At 34.8% G+C, this 14,203-nt stretch overlaps 6 protein-coding genes across 6 annotated transcripts; 1 reads left to right on the top strand and 5 right to left on the bottom strand.

Moving 5' to 3' along the window:
- Positions 1-560: 560 nt before the first annotated feature.
- On the top strand, positions 561-953 carry RO3G_11593 (uncharacterized protein; the record flags this gene model as incomplete). The annotated part of the gene is made up of 1 exon (XM_067666177.1): positions 561-953. The coding sequence occupies one exon, from the start codon at positions 561-563 to the stop codon at positions 951-953; it is 393 nt and encodes a 130-aa protein (XP_067522278.1).
- A 68-nt stretch (positions 954-1,021) lies between these two features.
- On the bottom strand, positions 1,022-3,682 carry RO3G_11592 (uncharacterized protein; the record flags this gene model as incomplete). Its single annotated transcript, XM_067666176.1, has 10 exons — positions 1,022-1,135; positions 1,190-1,327; positions 1,375-1,512; positions 1,570-1,734; positions 1,780-2,047; positions 2,224-2,731; positions 2,785-3,073; positions 3,229-3,301; positions 3,355-3,519; positions 3,582-3,682. The coding sequence occupies 10 exons, from the start codon at positions 3,680-3,682 to the stop codon at positions 1,022-1,024; spliced, it is 1,959 nt and encodes a 652-aa protein (XP_067522277.1).
- A 445-nt stretch (positions 3,683-4,127) lies between these two features.
- On the bottom strand, positions 4,128-5,434 carry RO3G_11591 (uncharacterized protein; the record flags this gene model as incomplete). The annotated part of the gene is made up of 5 exons (XM_067666175.1): positions 4,128-4,285; positions 4,337-4,404; positions 4,487-4,825; positions 5,024-5,086; positions 5,148-5,434. The coding sequence occupies 5 exons, from the start codon at positions 5,432-5,434 to the stop codon at positions 4,128-4,130; spliced, it is 915 nt and encodes a 304-aa protein (XP_067522276.1).
- Positions 5,435-7,821: 2,387 nt separating this feature from the next.
- Positions 7,822-9,155, bottom strand: RO3G_11590 (uncharacterized protein; the record flags this gene model as incomplete). Its single annotated transcript, XM_067666174.1, has 5 exons — positions 7,822-7,986; positions 8,054-8,161; positions 8,392-8,557; positions 8,624-8,740; positions 8,803-9,155. 5 exons carry the CDS (start codon positions 9,153-9,155, stop codon positions 7,822-7,824), a joined length of 909 nt encoding a protein of 302 aa, XP_067522275.1.
- Positions 9,156-10,882: 1,727 nt separating this feature from the next.
- RO3G_11589 (uncharacterized protein) lies at positions 10,883-11,342 on the bottom strand (the record flags this gene model as incomplete). Its single annotated transcript, XM_067666173.1, has 2 exons — positions 10,883-10,902; positions 10,940-11,342. 2 exons carry the CDS (start codon positions 11,340-11,342, stop codon positions 10,883-10,885), a joined length of 423 nt encoding a protein of 140 aa, XP_067522274.1.
- A 562-nt stretch (positions 11,343-11,904) lies between these two features.
- On the bottom strand, positions 11,905-13,348 carry RO3G_11588 (uncharacterized protein; the record flags this gene model as incomplete). Its single annotated transcript, XM_067666172.1, has 4 exons — positions 11,905-12,600; positions 12,669-12,803; positions 12,860-13,003; positions 13,070-13,348. 4 exons carry the CDS (start codon positions 13,346-13,348, stop codon positions 11,905-11,907), a joined length of 1,254 nt encoding a protein of 417 aa, XP_067522273.1.
- Between the last annotated feature and the right edge of the window lie 855 nt (positions 13,349-14,203).

Genomic DNA, 14,203 nt, shown 5'->3' with positions numbered 1-14,203 from the left:
AGAGGCCATTCAATGGAAATAAAACAGAGAAAAAGAGAAGATGCGCCAATACAGTTTGAAGTCTCTATTCGACATAGCTCAAGCCTACACAGCTCCACGTTTTATCAGACTGTCAAGAAAAAAAAGATAAAGAAACAGGCGATATTGATTATTCTTTTTTTTTTTAATGATATCCCTTCTGCGTTTAACTAGGATGTCAAACAGCCTAGTAAATCTAAACTAATCCTGTAGGTTGTGGTTTTGAAAGAGGAAATGAAAGCTGCGTGTAACTAAAAAAAGCTAAATTATTCTATATATAGCAACCTCTTGACGAGCACAAAGCATCCCTTTCTCTTTTGAATAGTGTAACCTTTTTCCTTACAAGGGATTTTTTTTTGGAATTTGATAGGATTTCTTCACGGTGTATGATTGGTGTACAAACAATTGCTCACAGCCAACTGTTGTAGATTGTTTTGTTCCTTGAATTCCCGTTCATTATTGAATATATAAACAAATCTTTTTTTCTCTCTCCCCTTTCTTGTTTTGTTTTTACTACTACTTCTACACACGTATACAAGCCCATGGCTGAAGCTATTAAATTCTTTTGTTTAACTTCTGAGCAAGATGATACTAATTGTTTCTGTGAAGAAGAAGAAGATGATGAAGACGATGGTTCGTGGATGAATGACGATGAATGTCAAGAAAATACGTTCCTTATTATTCCACTTACACCAGAAGAAACAACTATAGATAAAGATAATCATATTCATACAACATTTCATTTCTTCTTTAAAGAATTGGGCTATCTTACAGAAGAACCAGAACCCATTGACCCTAGTAGAGATTATGAACAAGAAGCAAGGAGACTTTTTGATCAGAGAGATAAAAAAGCCCGACAAAAGCATGTAGATCTTTCTAGCTGCCGGAACTTAGATTTTGCTATTAACCATAATAATAATCATGTTGTCTTGTAAGACATTATTATACCCTTTCTTTTAATTTTATTATCAATAATAAAACATATTTCATAATTTATTCTCATTTAATAGTTTTCTTTTGCTGCCTTGGCCAAAACTTCACCTGTTTTTTTAATAACACCTAAATGAACAATACGATCTCCTGCCATAGCCACTGGATTTGAACTTCGTCCAATGATCTTTAAAGAAAGTTAGGACCGCTTTAGCCGAATCAGAATGATAATTATACTTACAATACCAGTACAGGGAGCAAAATATTCTTCAATGATATTTCCAAACATGTTTTTAATCCTTGCGATTATTTCACCTTTTCTGATCAATGTATTCACACCTGGATAGACTTCTAATATACCTCCTGTCTTTGTATAAATCTATTGTACGTGTAAGTAAATAATAAACGGAGTCTTTAGTCATATACCCAAAAGCCTCTTGAGCATAAGATTGTATGTATAGGGCCTAACTCTTCATTTGATTCATCCACCTCATCATCCACAATGTTATCCAATGAAAACATTTCAAAGTGATCCAAAATGCGCATAATTCCCATATATGCCCACTATAAGTTTTTTAATAATAATAATAAAAAGTGCACTTGCTTTATCTGCGTTCTTACCTGAACATATCTGTCTTGAAATGTCTGGGGATTTCCTATCTCTACAGTAATTGCTTTGATACCTCGAGCGGCAGCAGCAGATCTCAATGTACCATCTTGTCCTGAGTTATGCAATATAATCTGTGGCTGTTGTAATCTTGCCATACTTGCTCCCACAGGATCATTCTATGAACGTGTTAAATATAGAAATATTATGACAGACCTCCTTACCATGTCTGCTCTCACATAATAAGAGTTGACTCTTCCAAAACTTGCTGTGTGTAAATCTACCATGTAATTGAACTGTGACATGATTTTGTTCATCAAATGATAGCAAAACACTTGGGAAGAGTATCCATCTTCTTTTCCAGGGAATTGCCGGTTCAAGTCACGCCCATCAGCAAACTCACGCTGAAACTTGAGATAACCCCATACGTTCACACAAGGAATGGCTACCAATGTTCCTTTGAGCTGATTAACATCGATTTGTGAGATTACTCTAATAAGAATGAAGTCAATATATATTTCTATTAGTAGTACTGGAATGTCTACTTGTGAATGCAAGGTACGCCATTCAATTCATTTCCATGAACTGCTGCAGTAAGGCCAACAACTGGACTAATCTCAAAAGAAATTAAACGATCAAATAAAGCAGCAAACAAAACTGTTACTTACCCGTCCTCTTTACCACGACAGACAATCACAGGTAATTTAACCCATTCACCTAACCCTTGAGTCATGACCTTGATCCATGCAGTACTAATAGTACAAAGTGGGAACTCATCCACCTCTAATTTCTCTCTTGTGACAGGTGGAGGCACATCTGTATCTTGATGTGAGAGAGCAAAAGGGGGTGGCTGATAAACGATACTAGGGTCAAAAGAGATACCCGCAAGACTATCACGACGTCTTGTGCTATCTCGTCTGGTGATGTCATCAGGAGGAAGGTCATCGTTGAGAGAAAGAATGGAAAAACGTCTTTCTTCTTCATTATTTTCCGCTTTATCCTCATTTTCTTTTCTATTGTTCATAGAAACCAATAGACTTGGACGACGATTGAGCGGACGACGCTGACTGGGAACAATTCCATCATAATTCATAGGTGGAGGCGATTCAGTTCTCTTTTGGAGCACACCTCCAAATGTTTTTCCTTCTTCAATTTGAATAATTACCACAGTTGATTCTAATTTTATAAAGAATAAGATAAATCATCCTAAACATTCTTTTGGTTCATACCTATTCCACTTTGGCCAGCTTGACCAAATTCATTTGTAGCATTCAATAAGATACTCGTAGGTGATGCATCTTCATCCCTTTCCATCATCAAAGTCTCACCTGCTTTTAAATCAAATCTTTGTACATGAGCATGATTTTCATCCAACAAAACATTGATCTGGCCTTCAACAACATAAACAAGCGCAAAGGCACCAAATAACATGTTCTTTCCAGAGTCAACGTCTCCTTGTAAATCCGTCTCATAAGAGCCAATCTTTTCAACACGAGTCTGTACTTTTCCTGCCTCTTGCTTTAACATAAATTGTAATGTTTGTATTGGTGGATTTTTTACTTTACAACTCGTTTTCCTATATTATTTTTTTATGTTTGTTTTCCTTGGTTCATTTGCTACTATTATTTTCATTACCATTCTCCTTGCCAAGTATATGGAAATAAACTATGTACTTTGGTTGCAGTTTCACCGTGAGAGATCAAACAAGACGATTTTTTTGCTTCAGTGGGTAAGATGATGGTGGTACTTTTGATAAATGTAAATAAATGACATAATTTCTATAAAATCTTTTTTTTTACCATTTATATCCAGGAAATAAAGAAAAGTTGCAGTCTCTTTGTATTGTATTAATACTTAGTCTCCAAAAGAATTCGTCCTTTTTAAAGTCTTTTTCTGGTGGATAAATAGCTATTTCATCTGTGGTTCCTAACCCATTTTTCCATGTTTGTGATATGTAATCACGCCTACAAAATAAAATAGATTAAAATATGAAGAAAAAGAGCATTGCTCATCCTTTTCAACTTACTCAGGCGTAAGGCATTTTGCTTGGATGATGCTAGGATCAGGGGACTCTGCTTGGAATAGAGGACCTTCTCTTGAAGGTGCTAGGGGTGAGAGATTGTTCATTCAAGTAAAATATAGAAGAAAAAAGAAGAAAAAGAAAAAAGGACGGGAAATAAAAAATATAAAAGCTGCATTAAATTACACAAAAACCCACTATTTATCACGCTTGACATTTATAAATAGATTCCTTTCGATTTTACTTTTCGTCACTCGTTATTTAAGGAATGCGTATTAAAATTTATTTATGAGTTATGATTATTACTATTATTAAGAATTAAAAATATTTTATACAATGTTTTATATTCAAAAACTAACAGTCAATCAATTCAATTTAACTACAAAGGTTCCGCCTAATGGAAGAACGTCAAACTCTTCTTTCAGACCGCGTTCCTTGACAGCCGCTTCCAATCTCTTGGGTGGCTCATAAATAGATTCATCTGTCAACACAAATGTACCCCAATGAATACCAATCTAAATTAACATAAGCCTCAAGTTTTTTTTTTGAATACTATTTGCTATCACTTACAGATCGTTTACTTTTAACGTCTTCATGAACTCTTACTGCATCCTCAGGAGAGCAATGAATGGGAGACATAAACCATCGAGGAGAATAAGCTCCGATAGGAATTAATGCTAAATCAAATCCATTAAACTTTTCACCAATTTCTATTTATCAAAGTTAAGCAACACAAAGGAAATCATTTTCTTCTTTTTTACCTTTAAAAGCAGGACAAAATGGCAGTGTATCTAAATATTTTACATCATATTGCTGATCTTTTGTAGCACTAATTGGAACAGTTCTATAGCCTGTATCTCTGCAAATATATTTTTAGCCTTCTTTATTTGAATCTCTTTATGAATATTTACCCTCCAAAAAATACTTTTCCTTTTGTTGTATTTTCATCAACCATACCTTCAAGACACCAAGAGGCCCAAAGGGTCTTATTTCTATCAAATATGCCTCTTCCTGTGAAATGTTGACAAGGAGTGCATGTCAATCGAACTTGTGAAACAACTTGGTTATCTACATGTCTCTGCAACATGGATGAATCCCACCAATCAAGTTCAATAACTCGTTGATCACCGTTTCTATCTACTGATTTTTCCAAGTTGAACCATTTCTTGTTACCTAAGGGGACATAGAATTTACAGTCGGGGTTTAATTGACTGACTTTGTTGATTGTCTGTTCATCCAAATGATCGTAACTAATGGTTATGAGTACATGATAAAATGAAGTATAAAATAATTAATTTTACTGGTTATGTGATATGACGACTGCATCAATAGGTGGTAGATCAGTTAGTTGACAGGGTACATCTGTATATCGCTTTGGACCTGCAAACTGTACAGGTGAACATCTAATCATTTCGTTAACTTCTTTGTTTGATAACCCACTTTCTTACCTTTCCGAAAAGATGGGATCCAATAGAATATTAAATCCATTCAATTGAACAAGCACGCAGGCACTAGATTTTAGAAGAAAAAAGTAAGTCACATAATGACCAAAAAAGGATATGCGCTTATTACTGCCCCAACCAGGTTGCCCTGATGACACCTTCTTCTCCTTGCTTTATCAAGTCCCAATCCATTTTGACAGGCTGTGGAGGCTTCATTGATTTAACTTCCTCAAAAGCTCTTTTAGAATCTGCTGTCCAAAGCATCCTGGGAACTGAGCCTAGACCATAAGAGGTAAACGACGGCCAAGGATTCTTGAATCCGTTACCATCATGGTGGGGTTTTTTTCCTTGGGCGTAAGCTGCTGACATGGGTAAAAGTGTAATGACTGAAAGTGCTGCTGCTGCTCGACGAAACATGTAAGTCTTTATATCAAAAAAGAGAAAGAAAGATCAGATCATCCCCAGGCTTTACTTAAAAAATTCCGGATAAATTTTAGGCACGACAAAACCCGAGAAGCCGCACTGATAGAACACAAAAAAAAAAACTAATAATCTTTCTTATAATCTAGTATAATGTGTTATTTGTTATATCTATAGACTGTCTTGTGGCATTGAAACAACAAAAATTACTTTCTGAAAGGGCTGTATTGATACATTCTTTTTTTTTTTTTTTTTATAAAAGAAAAAAAAAAGGGCGAAATGTTGTTAGAGTTGCCGTAACGCTAAAGGGCAATTTTTGATATTTCAATGTTCGATCTTTTAATACAAAAAATTAGATTAATAGGCCATCGTTTGAAGACCTTTGTTAGCTTCAAAAAGAGATACTTGAAATTTTTTTCGAGCGTAATCAACTTTTTTAGACATAGATTTTTTTTTAAACGAGGCAATTTGTTGCAGATGAACCTCATGATTAGGGAGATTATAACAAGGCACATTTCATTGGATAATATTGTAAGATTTTAATTTCTGCTCTTTGAAAACTATAGCTTATTACTATGAAAGCCAATGGGGATAGCTTGATGCTCTAAAAATAATATTGAACGTATTTTATGGCGATGGCAAACTGAGCTTGAGACTTTATGAGCTAAATTCTCAATAATCAATGATAAAAGTAAATCCAAATCAATAAAACATACAACTTATAATATCAATCTTTTGCTAAAACTCTTGCAGAAGCTTTCGCTTTTCCAGCTTTGTGAAGCAAAGGCTTGTTCATTAGTCAATTTCAAAGCCGTGAATCGATACGGAGAGCACTGTATGAATGTATGATTTGAAACAGAAATAATATAATGCTTTGTTCAATAACGATAATGTAAGTAATACCTAGTTTAGATTTAAAAATTGATAAAGCAATAGTATATACAGATAGAATCAAATGATGCCAAGGTTTTCTCAAGAGTGTAACAGTATCATTCGACATTAAAATAGCAATTATTCTTTCAACTGGCACAGATAATTCAAGACTCTTTTTTGTAGGTGACTGATTAGTTATAAAAGCGTGCCGGAATTTAATAATGACAGTAGTTTGCAAAGTACAGTGAGAACGGTAAGTTTTGTCACTGAGAAAATTCAAATGTTGACGAAGCGAAGTCGATAAACGCGGTATTCCTACCCTCATGGCCACAAAGATGGATGCCAAAAATTTTACACAAGTGGTTCCCGTCCTAAAGATATGAGTGACTACATTTAAAAAAAAATTGAACAAAGTCCTCGACTTTTGGAATAAAGCGCGACTATTGGAGCCAATGCCACATTTATCGACTTCGCTTCGTCAACATTTGAATTTAAGTGAAAGCACACTCTAAATACAAAAAAAAAAAAAAGCTATGCCCGACTTCTTTATATGCATCATTGACGGAGTTACAGTTTACTGCTAGAAGCGTATGTCATGAAGATGCATGAAGGTATAATAAATTCTCCTTTATTGGACACAGAAGGTAAGCAAATGAAGCTTTTGGTCTTTCTATTGGTTGTTATTATATTTGCAGGATTTGAATATTTAACGAATTAGTAATAATTAGAAACAGGATATTCAGACTGTAGTTAAACAAATATTGCTTAATATAAGGTAATATTGAGGATCCTTTTTTTTGGAAAGTGTTAGTAGAACATCCAGAGCTAAATTGAACTTATTTTTCATGTGTTAGTGCATGATGATAAGAAGTGCTTGTCATAGATAGTGATACTTAAAGTTTGTGAAAGTGGCATCGTTTTATATTAGAAAACCCTGGTTTATAATGATAATCAATCGAAGAATACTACATGCTTAATAGAATACCGATTAAAGCCTCTTCTAGAGTCTGCTATTATAACTAATTATGTAATCAACTTAATTCAACTTAAAGCAACCACTGGCGTCAAGTTTATCATTTTTTTTTTCGAGTCGATAATATTTATAACATATTAAAATTATATCATCATTGAAATAAATTTGGACGGTTTTATATAATAACAAGTTATTATCGTTTTTGGCATGGAATACAACATATTTTAAGATGAAAAAAGAAAAGTTAGCCCATGGGGTGATTCGGCTCAATAGAAGAATCAGATTCTCACTTCTTTTTAATCATCAAATCTAGTCGTGTAATACTCTCCGCTCCTATTCACCCTATCAATTTTAATTTGGGTAAGTGAGGGTGAATGCTTAGATTGTTTTTTAAGATTTAAATTTATCCCATTTATTACATGATCAATGAATAAACATTAGAAAATTAATATTGAAACAATATTCTATACTGTGTTAAAAATATCAAAGTAAACTTATAAAGTGGTAGCATTGTATCTGTTTAATGATAATAAAATGTTTAATCCTCATGCTTTCTCTTTTTTGTATTGAAATATATTAAATTGTTGTAAGCAACAAGAGGCTCCATCTTAGAAGAATTGAGTGACCAAAAGCTACCAAGTTCCTGGCCGATTTCCAGTTCTAATTTTTTTTCCTTAATGCTGGAAGTAAACTTGTATGAAAACTCTATTATAATAATAATAAAATTGCTTAATCTTAATACATCTTGTTTAAGATATGCAAGTAATTACCTTAAACTTGAAAGGAGCGATAAAAGTATCTTTAATATACTCAACATCGGAAAGATGCTGAGGTATTATAATTGTGGAGAACGACGTAGCTACAAAGTAATCTTTTTGCTTGCATAGCTTGTAGATGTACCCTTTTAGCCCTATTTCTAAAGAGACAGAATGGCTTATGAATACTTCACTAAAGCTATATTACTTTTCATTTTTTAGCTTATTACCAATAATGTCCATAGCTAATATATTTGAAATTACAATCCAAATGATGATTGCAACTTATTTAAAATCGCCGCGTTAACTCAGAGGTTCTTTGACTGCTGCTTTATCATCAAATCATGGCTTACTTTTAGTTTTTTCCACTCATTTGAGCACAATTCAACACTTATATTTTCATCATATTTCAGCAGCAAATCGATCTTTCTTGAATAGGCTGGTGTAGGATCATCTACGTTGAACAGCCGTTTATTTGTTTCGGTGCACACTCTGGAGCTACTACAAGCTGTGTCACCGCTAATAAAAAAAAGAAGAGTATGTCTTGTTATTTTTTTTTTCATTTCATTATATTTCTGTACATACTCTGCCATTCTTATTTCACTTGCGCCAAATAAAACATCTAATAGACTTGCAAAACGTCTATAAAAAGTCATTTCCTGTTCATTTTCATCTTTACTCCAATATTCCATGTCTTCAATGCTGTTGAACGATAATTTATTATTACTACTACTAGATTACGCTCTCTCTATTAAACTACTTACACTTTTTCTGTTATCGACAGCAAGGCATATAACTCTGATTTCCTTTTTTTATTCTTAATCAGATTCATTTTTTCACCTTGGATATATGATAGCATCTCATCAATATCATCCTTTCTGCTAAAAATATCATCTAATTTGGCCTGAATTTCGTTGCTATTAAATCCATTTGCTATATTCATATTGTCTTGCTCTGTAGCTGGAGGACTTTCTCTGTTGAGCTTTTTGATGTATACATCCTTCATAAGAGCAAACCCAATGGCCCCGATTAAATTAACTTTAATACCCCAAAACCAAAAAGTTGTCAACCAGCGGACCCTATTGGCGGCCTTATTAAAGTTAACAGGTCTTAACATTTCGCCCAAAGGTATTAAAGTTAATAGGAATCATCAGACCTATTGTGAGATTGGAGTCTGTAAGGTTTTTATGGTACAAAGTAGGCTTGTTATAAAGGGTTTTTGACTTGAGACCAAGGTTTTGAATAGTGTTTGATTCCCAAAAAAGTAATAGATTGAATATGAGTTCGCTTGTAATAAGTGATCACAAGATCTTGTTAAGTAGATCAAACTGTTTTGAGTAAAGTAAAATAAAGAGATAAAATAAAAGGGATTACAATGAAGTGTGTATGCTTCAAGGGACTTCTTGTTCTTGATATTAAGTAAAATAAAAGAAAAACAAAAGAAATTTTGAGTAAAATTATTTAAAATAATCAAAAAGTAGTGAAAAATAAGTAAAGCATATGAGATATTAAAGTTATTTATGTGTTTTTGGCTTTTCTGATTATATGCTCTCTTTGATGGTTTTATGGATATTCTATATTTTTTGTATTCTTCTGTATTTATCTGTATTCAGGCGTATTTGTTTATATTTTTCTGGATTTGAACAAGTTAGATAAAAGTCAAATGTTGCCAAAGTTTGCTACATTGCGTTACATCATTATCTTTCGTATAACGCTATATGTAAATCATCTTAATAATGGATCTTTAACTTTCTCGCTTATATGTCACCTCAGAATGCATTCACTTGACTTCTCTATACATTGAGAATGCAATAAGTTGATGGATGATTGCGTTAATCATTCAATGTTATAATAAAACTTCATTCTAACCATTTGAAGTCAAGAAATAAATATCATTTTTAGGCCCATTCGATTTAACATTGTGACATTTCTCTTACTTCAAAAGGACAAACTTTCTAGACATAAAGGGACAATCATTATTTTTTAAATGTTATATCTTATTAAAGGTCCAATTGATCGCTAAAAAATAAAACAAATAAGTGTCCACCTGGACCAGATCAATCCGTTTGGAGGTTTGATGTTTAGAAACTCATCCCCCCTTCAGGTTCAAGGGTAAAAAATGAGAAAGGAAAGTAGGATACATAGAGAAACATACGAAGTTAGTTAAATTGTTTCAGTCATTCAATTAGTTTTTGGCCATGAGGTGTCTTGTATGGGATGATTGTATAGTGTTGTAGTTGATCTAATTCATGGAAGATAGAACATATAACGGGCCATCGACAGGTCCAGGACAAAGCAATACTAGAGGGAACAAATGTGCGTGTCGGAAGCATATTCAAAAGGAAAGACATAGGGTCAACTATTGCTTCAGGCATACAAAGACGGCGATGCGTATTTAGGCAGCTGATGGCGTGACGTCTTGACAGGTTGTTGTTGGGATGGTAAGGGCAGGGTTTGGGAGCTCCACCTGGCAACCAACCAAGGCGCCATCGTATACATCGACTTCTTTCTTCATGAGTCATTGGTAGCCACAAGATAGGGTTGAGAGTGATTGTTGATCGACGGCTGGATAGTAGTCTGGAGGTCTTTCCTTGGATCTGTTTTTTAAGGTTAGAGTGAAGGAATTTCTTTTTTATTGCTCTAAAGCCTCGGATATCTAAGTCGGTTATTGCCGGCAGCATCAATTTCCACAGAGCAGTTTTTGGTAGTTTATACCATTGATGACCTCTGGTGTACTGTATATGTGGCATTAAGCGATACAGCAGTGTGTCCTCAGGCAAAGATAATGAACGAAAGAGGAACTGGGCTTGCAGGATAGCTACTCTTTCTCTCATTGTGGGTAACTTAGCCAAATGGAGCATCACCTTGGTAGATGTTTTTTAGACGCATCGTAGATCTTACATATGCATTTGTCTTGTGCCTCTTCTAAAGATTTCAGCAGAGAGTGATTGAAGCAGTTGATAGCTATGCGATATTCCATTTGTGGCCGAACTATTTGGGCATAGAATCGAGAGCAGAGGAGCTTGGAGAATCCAGATGGGTTTATCCCAATAGAAGATAGGACATTCATCGTAGACATGGCTTTGAAAATATTGCTTTGAACAAGCTTCTCCGGATCAAGGTGGCCGCCTGGGTTGAAGAGTATTCCTAGGTAAGTAAAAGCTGTCGCTTGCGGTAGAGCTTGCTCATAGATAGCATATTCTGTTGTTTGTGGTTGGTTATCCAAAATGACGCATTTTGAAGGATTCCACCAGTATCCCATTTGTATACTATGTTCTTCGCATTTTCGTAGTAGATCAGCCATTGTTGATCTGTTGGCTATCAAAACTACATCATCCGCGTAAAGTAAGCAATTCAAGAGTGGTGCTAAATATAATGGGGGTGTATCATCCTCTATAGCTTGATGGCGTAGGTATACCGGAAGTTGATTTATATATACCGACTAAAGGTAGGGCAAGAGGATGAGCGCTTGGAATACTCCAGCCTTTGGATGGAGAAGCCTAGAAGTTGCATTTGAGAGGAGTGCTTCTATCTGGACTTTGTCAAACAAGTTGCTTAGAAGACCTAGGAGTGGAGGTGGATGAGGAGGAGGACATTTCAAATATTGTTGTCAGTAAAAGTATGTATCTGCGAATAAGGTAATTGTGAAATCAAAGATTTTTAATTGTAAAAAGCTGCCATAAAAAATTGTGGTTGCTACGATGTATGCTTGTTTAAAGAGATTCTTCAATCTATGAATCTGAGTTTTATTCTTTAAATACAAACATTTTTGAGTGCTGAATGAAAACAGTTCTCAACAATGGTTATTAAATTACAAGATTTACATGTTAAAAAATGATTTTTTATAAAGTTCAAAACAAATTATCTTAGTTTTGTTTAGGTGGCGTAGAAATAAACTCTTCTTCCTTATTCACAGCTTCATTCATTTCTTCTATTTTTGCCTCTTCAGCCAATTTCTCTGCTTCCATTTTAGCTTTTTGTTGCTTTTCTTCTTGTTCAAGTTCATCTTCAATAAGCTCTTGTTGTTGTTCCAATACTTCTAGCTTTTGTTTGAATGTGCTAGCGCCAACCTGTTCAAGCACTTGAAGTTCAGCCTCGTTAACAAGGTTATCGGGCAAACTGTTGAATGTAGCCTTCAATGCCTCTTCCATGGTCATGCCACGGTCGGTGTAACTAAAGGCTCTCGAAAGAACCAAAAGAGTGGAAGGAACCTTGTGGTTTACGTGAAGTTCAAGCCACTGAGCCATCTCATCTCTTAATCTTCCAGGTGAAGTGCCTATGGCACGAATACCGCGAGAGGCACAAGCATTCTGCAGTTCAGGAAGCGTAAGAGATTCAATACCTTCAGCCATGATAACCTTGTCGTCTGCCTTGATCTGACGCATTCTGCTTCTAATTTGATAACGCAAGAAATTGTCCGTACCAAACGAATTGATGTTCATGTATCGGCACATAGAAACCAGTTGTGGTCTAGAAAGATTATCCAAGGTCAGCTCATCCTCAAAACGTTTAGCAACTTTCAATAAATCTTCTGTGGACGCCTGTTCACCGGTAATACGAATCTACATACACAATGGAGTATAAGAGTCAAATGACAAAAGCCAATAAAGGCCCTGGGTGTTTTGTTTACCTTTCTGAAAAAATCAGCAAATTCTTGAGCGGCCTTTGGGTCTGCTGAGCCAGGAAAGCCGGTCTCAGATATTGTCTCCTGAAGGAACTTGGCCATTTCGAGGCGAACTTGCAATAACTTCACCCTCTTCTTTTCCTATTTTTTCATCAGTTTATATCTGTGATTCACCTTGTTCTTTGCTTTTTCTTTACCTCTTGTGTTTTGCTTTCATAGGTACTAGGTAACATATTAGGGAATAGCTTGAGGGCAATAGGCAATAATAATTCCATAAAAGGTATAACAATAAAAACGGCGAATGGAACAAGTCGCATAAGATCCGAAGTCGTACGACGCAACTAGAAAAAATGCTTTTAATATGAATTTTTCTTTCAGATTGCTATCATCTATGTTCTTTTTCTTACTTGACGATCTTCTCTTCTTGTTAATTTTCCTCCTTTTAAAAGCTTCAAAGTCAACTGAGATGAGATCTTGATCTCAAGACCAAGTAACTTTGTACCATCCCAATAATGATTGGCTTCCTCTTTGACTTTTTGCCATAATGTCTTGTTAGGTTTTACCGTTGCTGCTGCTGCACTGGTTGTAACTTGTTCTTTAGTTTTCAAGGCATCCATGGCCTCATTGGGCTTGACTTCACTGCGCAAAAGTTGACGGGGCAAGTGAAGACCTCTCTGCGAAGCCATATTGGGTTGAATGAAGGAAAGGCGAACAACAGATGCTGCTGAGCGTCGGGTATAAACATGTCTAAGTTGCACTGTATTTTGTGCCAAAAGACGAATTGTTGTCGAGCTCAGGTTTCTATACATTCTCTATCAAATAATTTCTATTTACAAGGGAATATTTACTGTAAAAGAAAAAAAAGTAAGGGGGAGCAACTATCGTGGCTTTTATTTTAATGGAGTTTAAATATCAGGATAAAAAAAAATTATGATAAGCTTCAATAATCCAAGTTGGTAACGTTTTACCTTCTTAAAGGTTTTAAAAGTAGCCTAGCTTCTCAATTCCACTTTGCTTTTTTCTTTTCTTGTTTATAAAATAACAAGAAATTATATTGTAAGATGGATTTAAATTTTGGTTGGCTTAAAGGGCTCCGGTCTTTGAAATAGGTCGTTAGGAACATGCCAAGTTAAATATCCTTTTTTATTTTTTTTTTTCTTCAACAAAACGAGTATGCTTCAGCGCGAAACATACAATCGTCTTGTTTTTGGACAAGAACTGTACGAAAATGTGTCCAATAGTCATGTGCTTTTAGTGGGTGCAGGTGGAATTGGATGTGAATTATTAAAAAACTTGGTTTTGTCCGGCTTTAAAAATATTCGGGTGGTACATTGTATCTTCAATTTCCAAATTGCTTCTTTCCTAATGTGTTCATGTTACTTTTAAATAGATCGATTTAGATACAATTGATATATCCAACTTAAACAGACAGTTTTTATTTCAGAGACAACACGTGAAGAAGTCTAAAGCTCACGTAATATATAGATTATATTACACTTCATATTTAACAAATAAAAGTAGGTTGCGAAAGAATCAGCATT

The sequence above is a fragment of the Rhizopus delemar genome, genomic scaffold (assembly GCF_000149305.1).
Source record: "Rhizopus delemar RA 99-880 supercont3.9 genomic scaffold, whole genome shotgun sequence".
NCBI lineage: Eukaryota > Fungi > Mucoromycota > Mucoromycetes > Mucorales > Rhizopodaceae > Rhizopus > Rhizopus delemar.
Note: the sequence above shows the minus strand (reverse complement) of the source record. Positions and strands in the feature narration are given on the sequence as shown.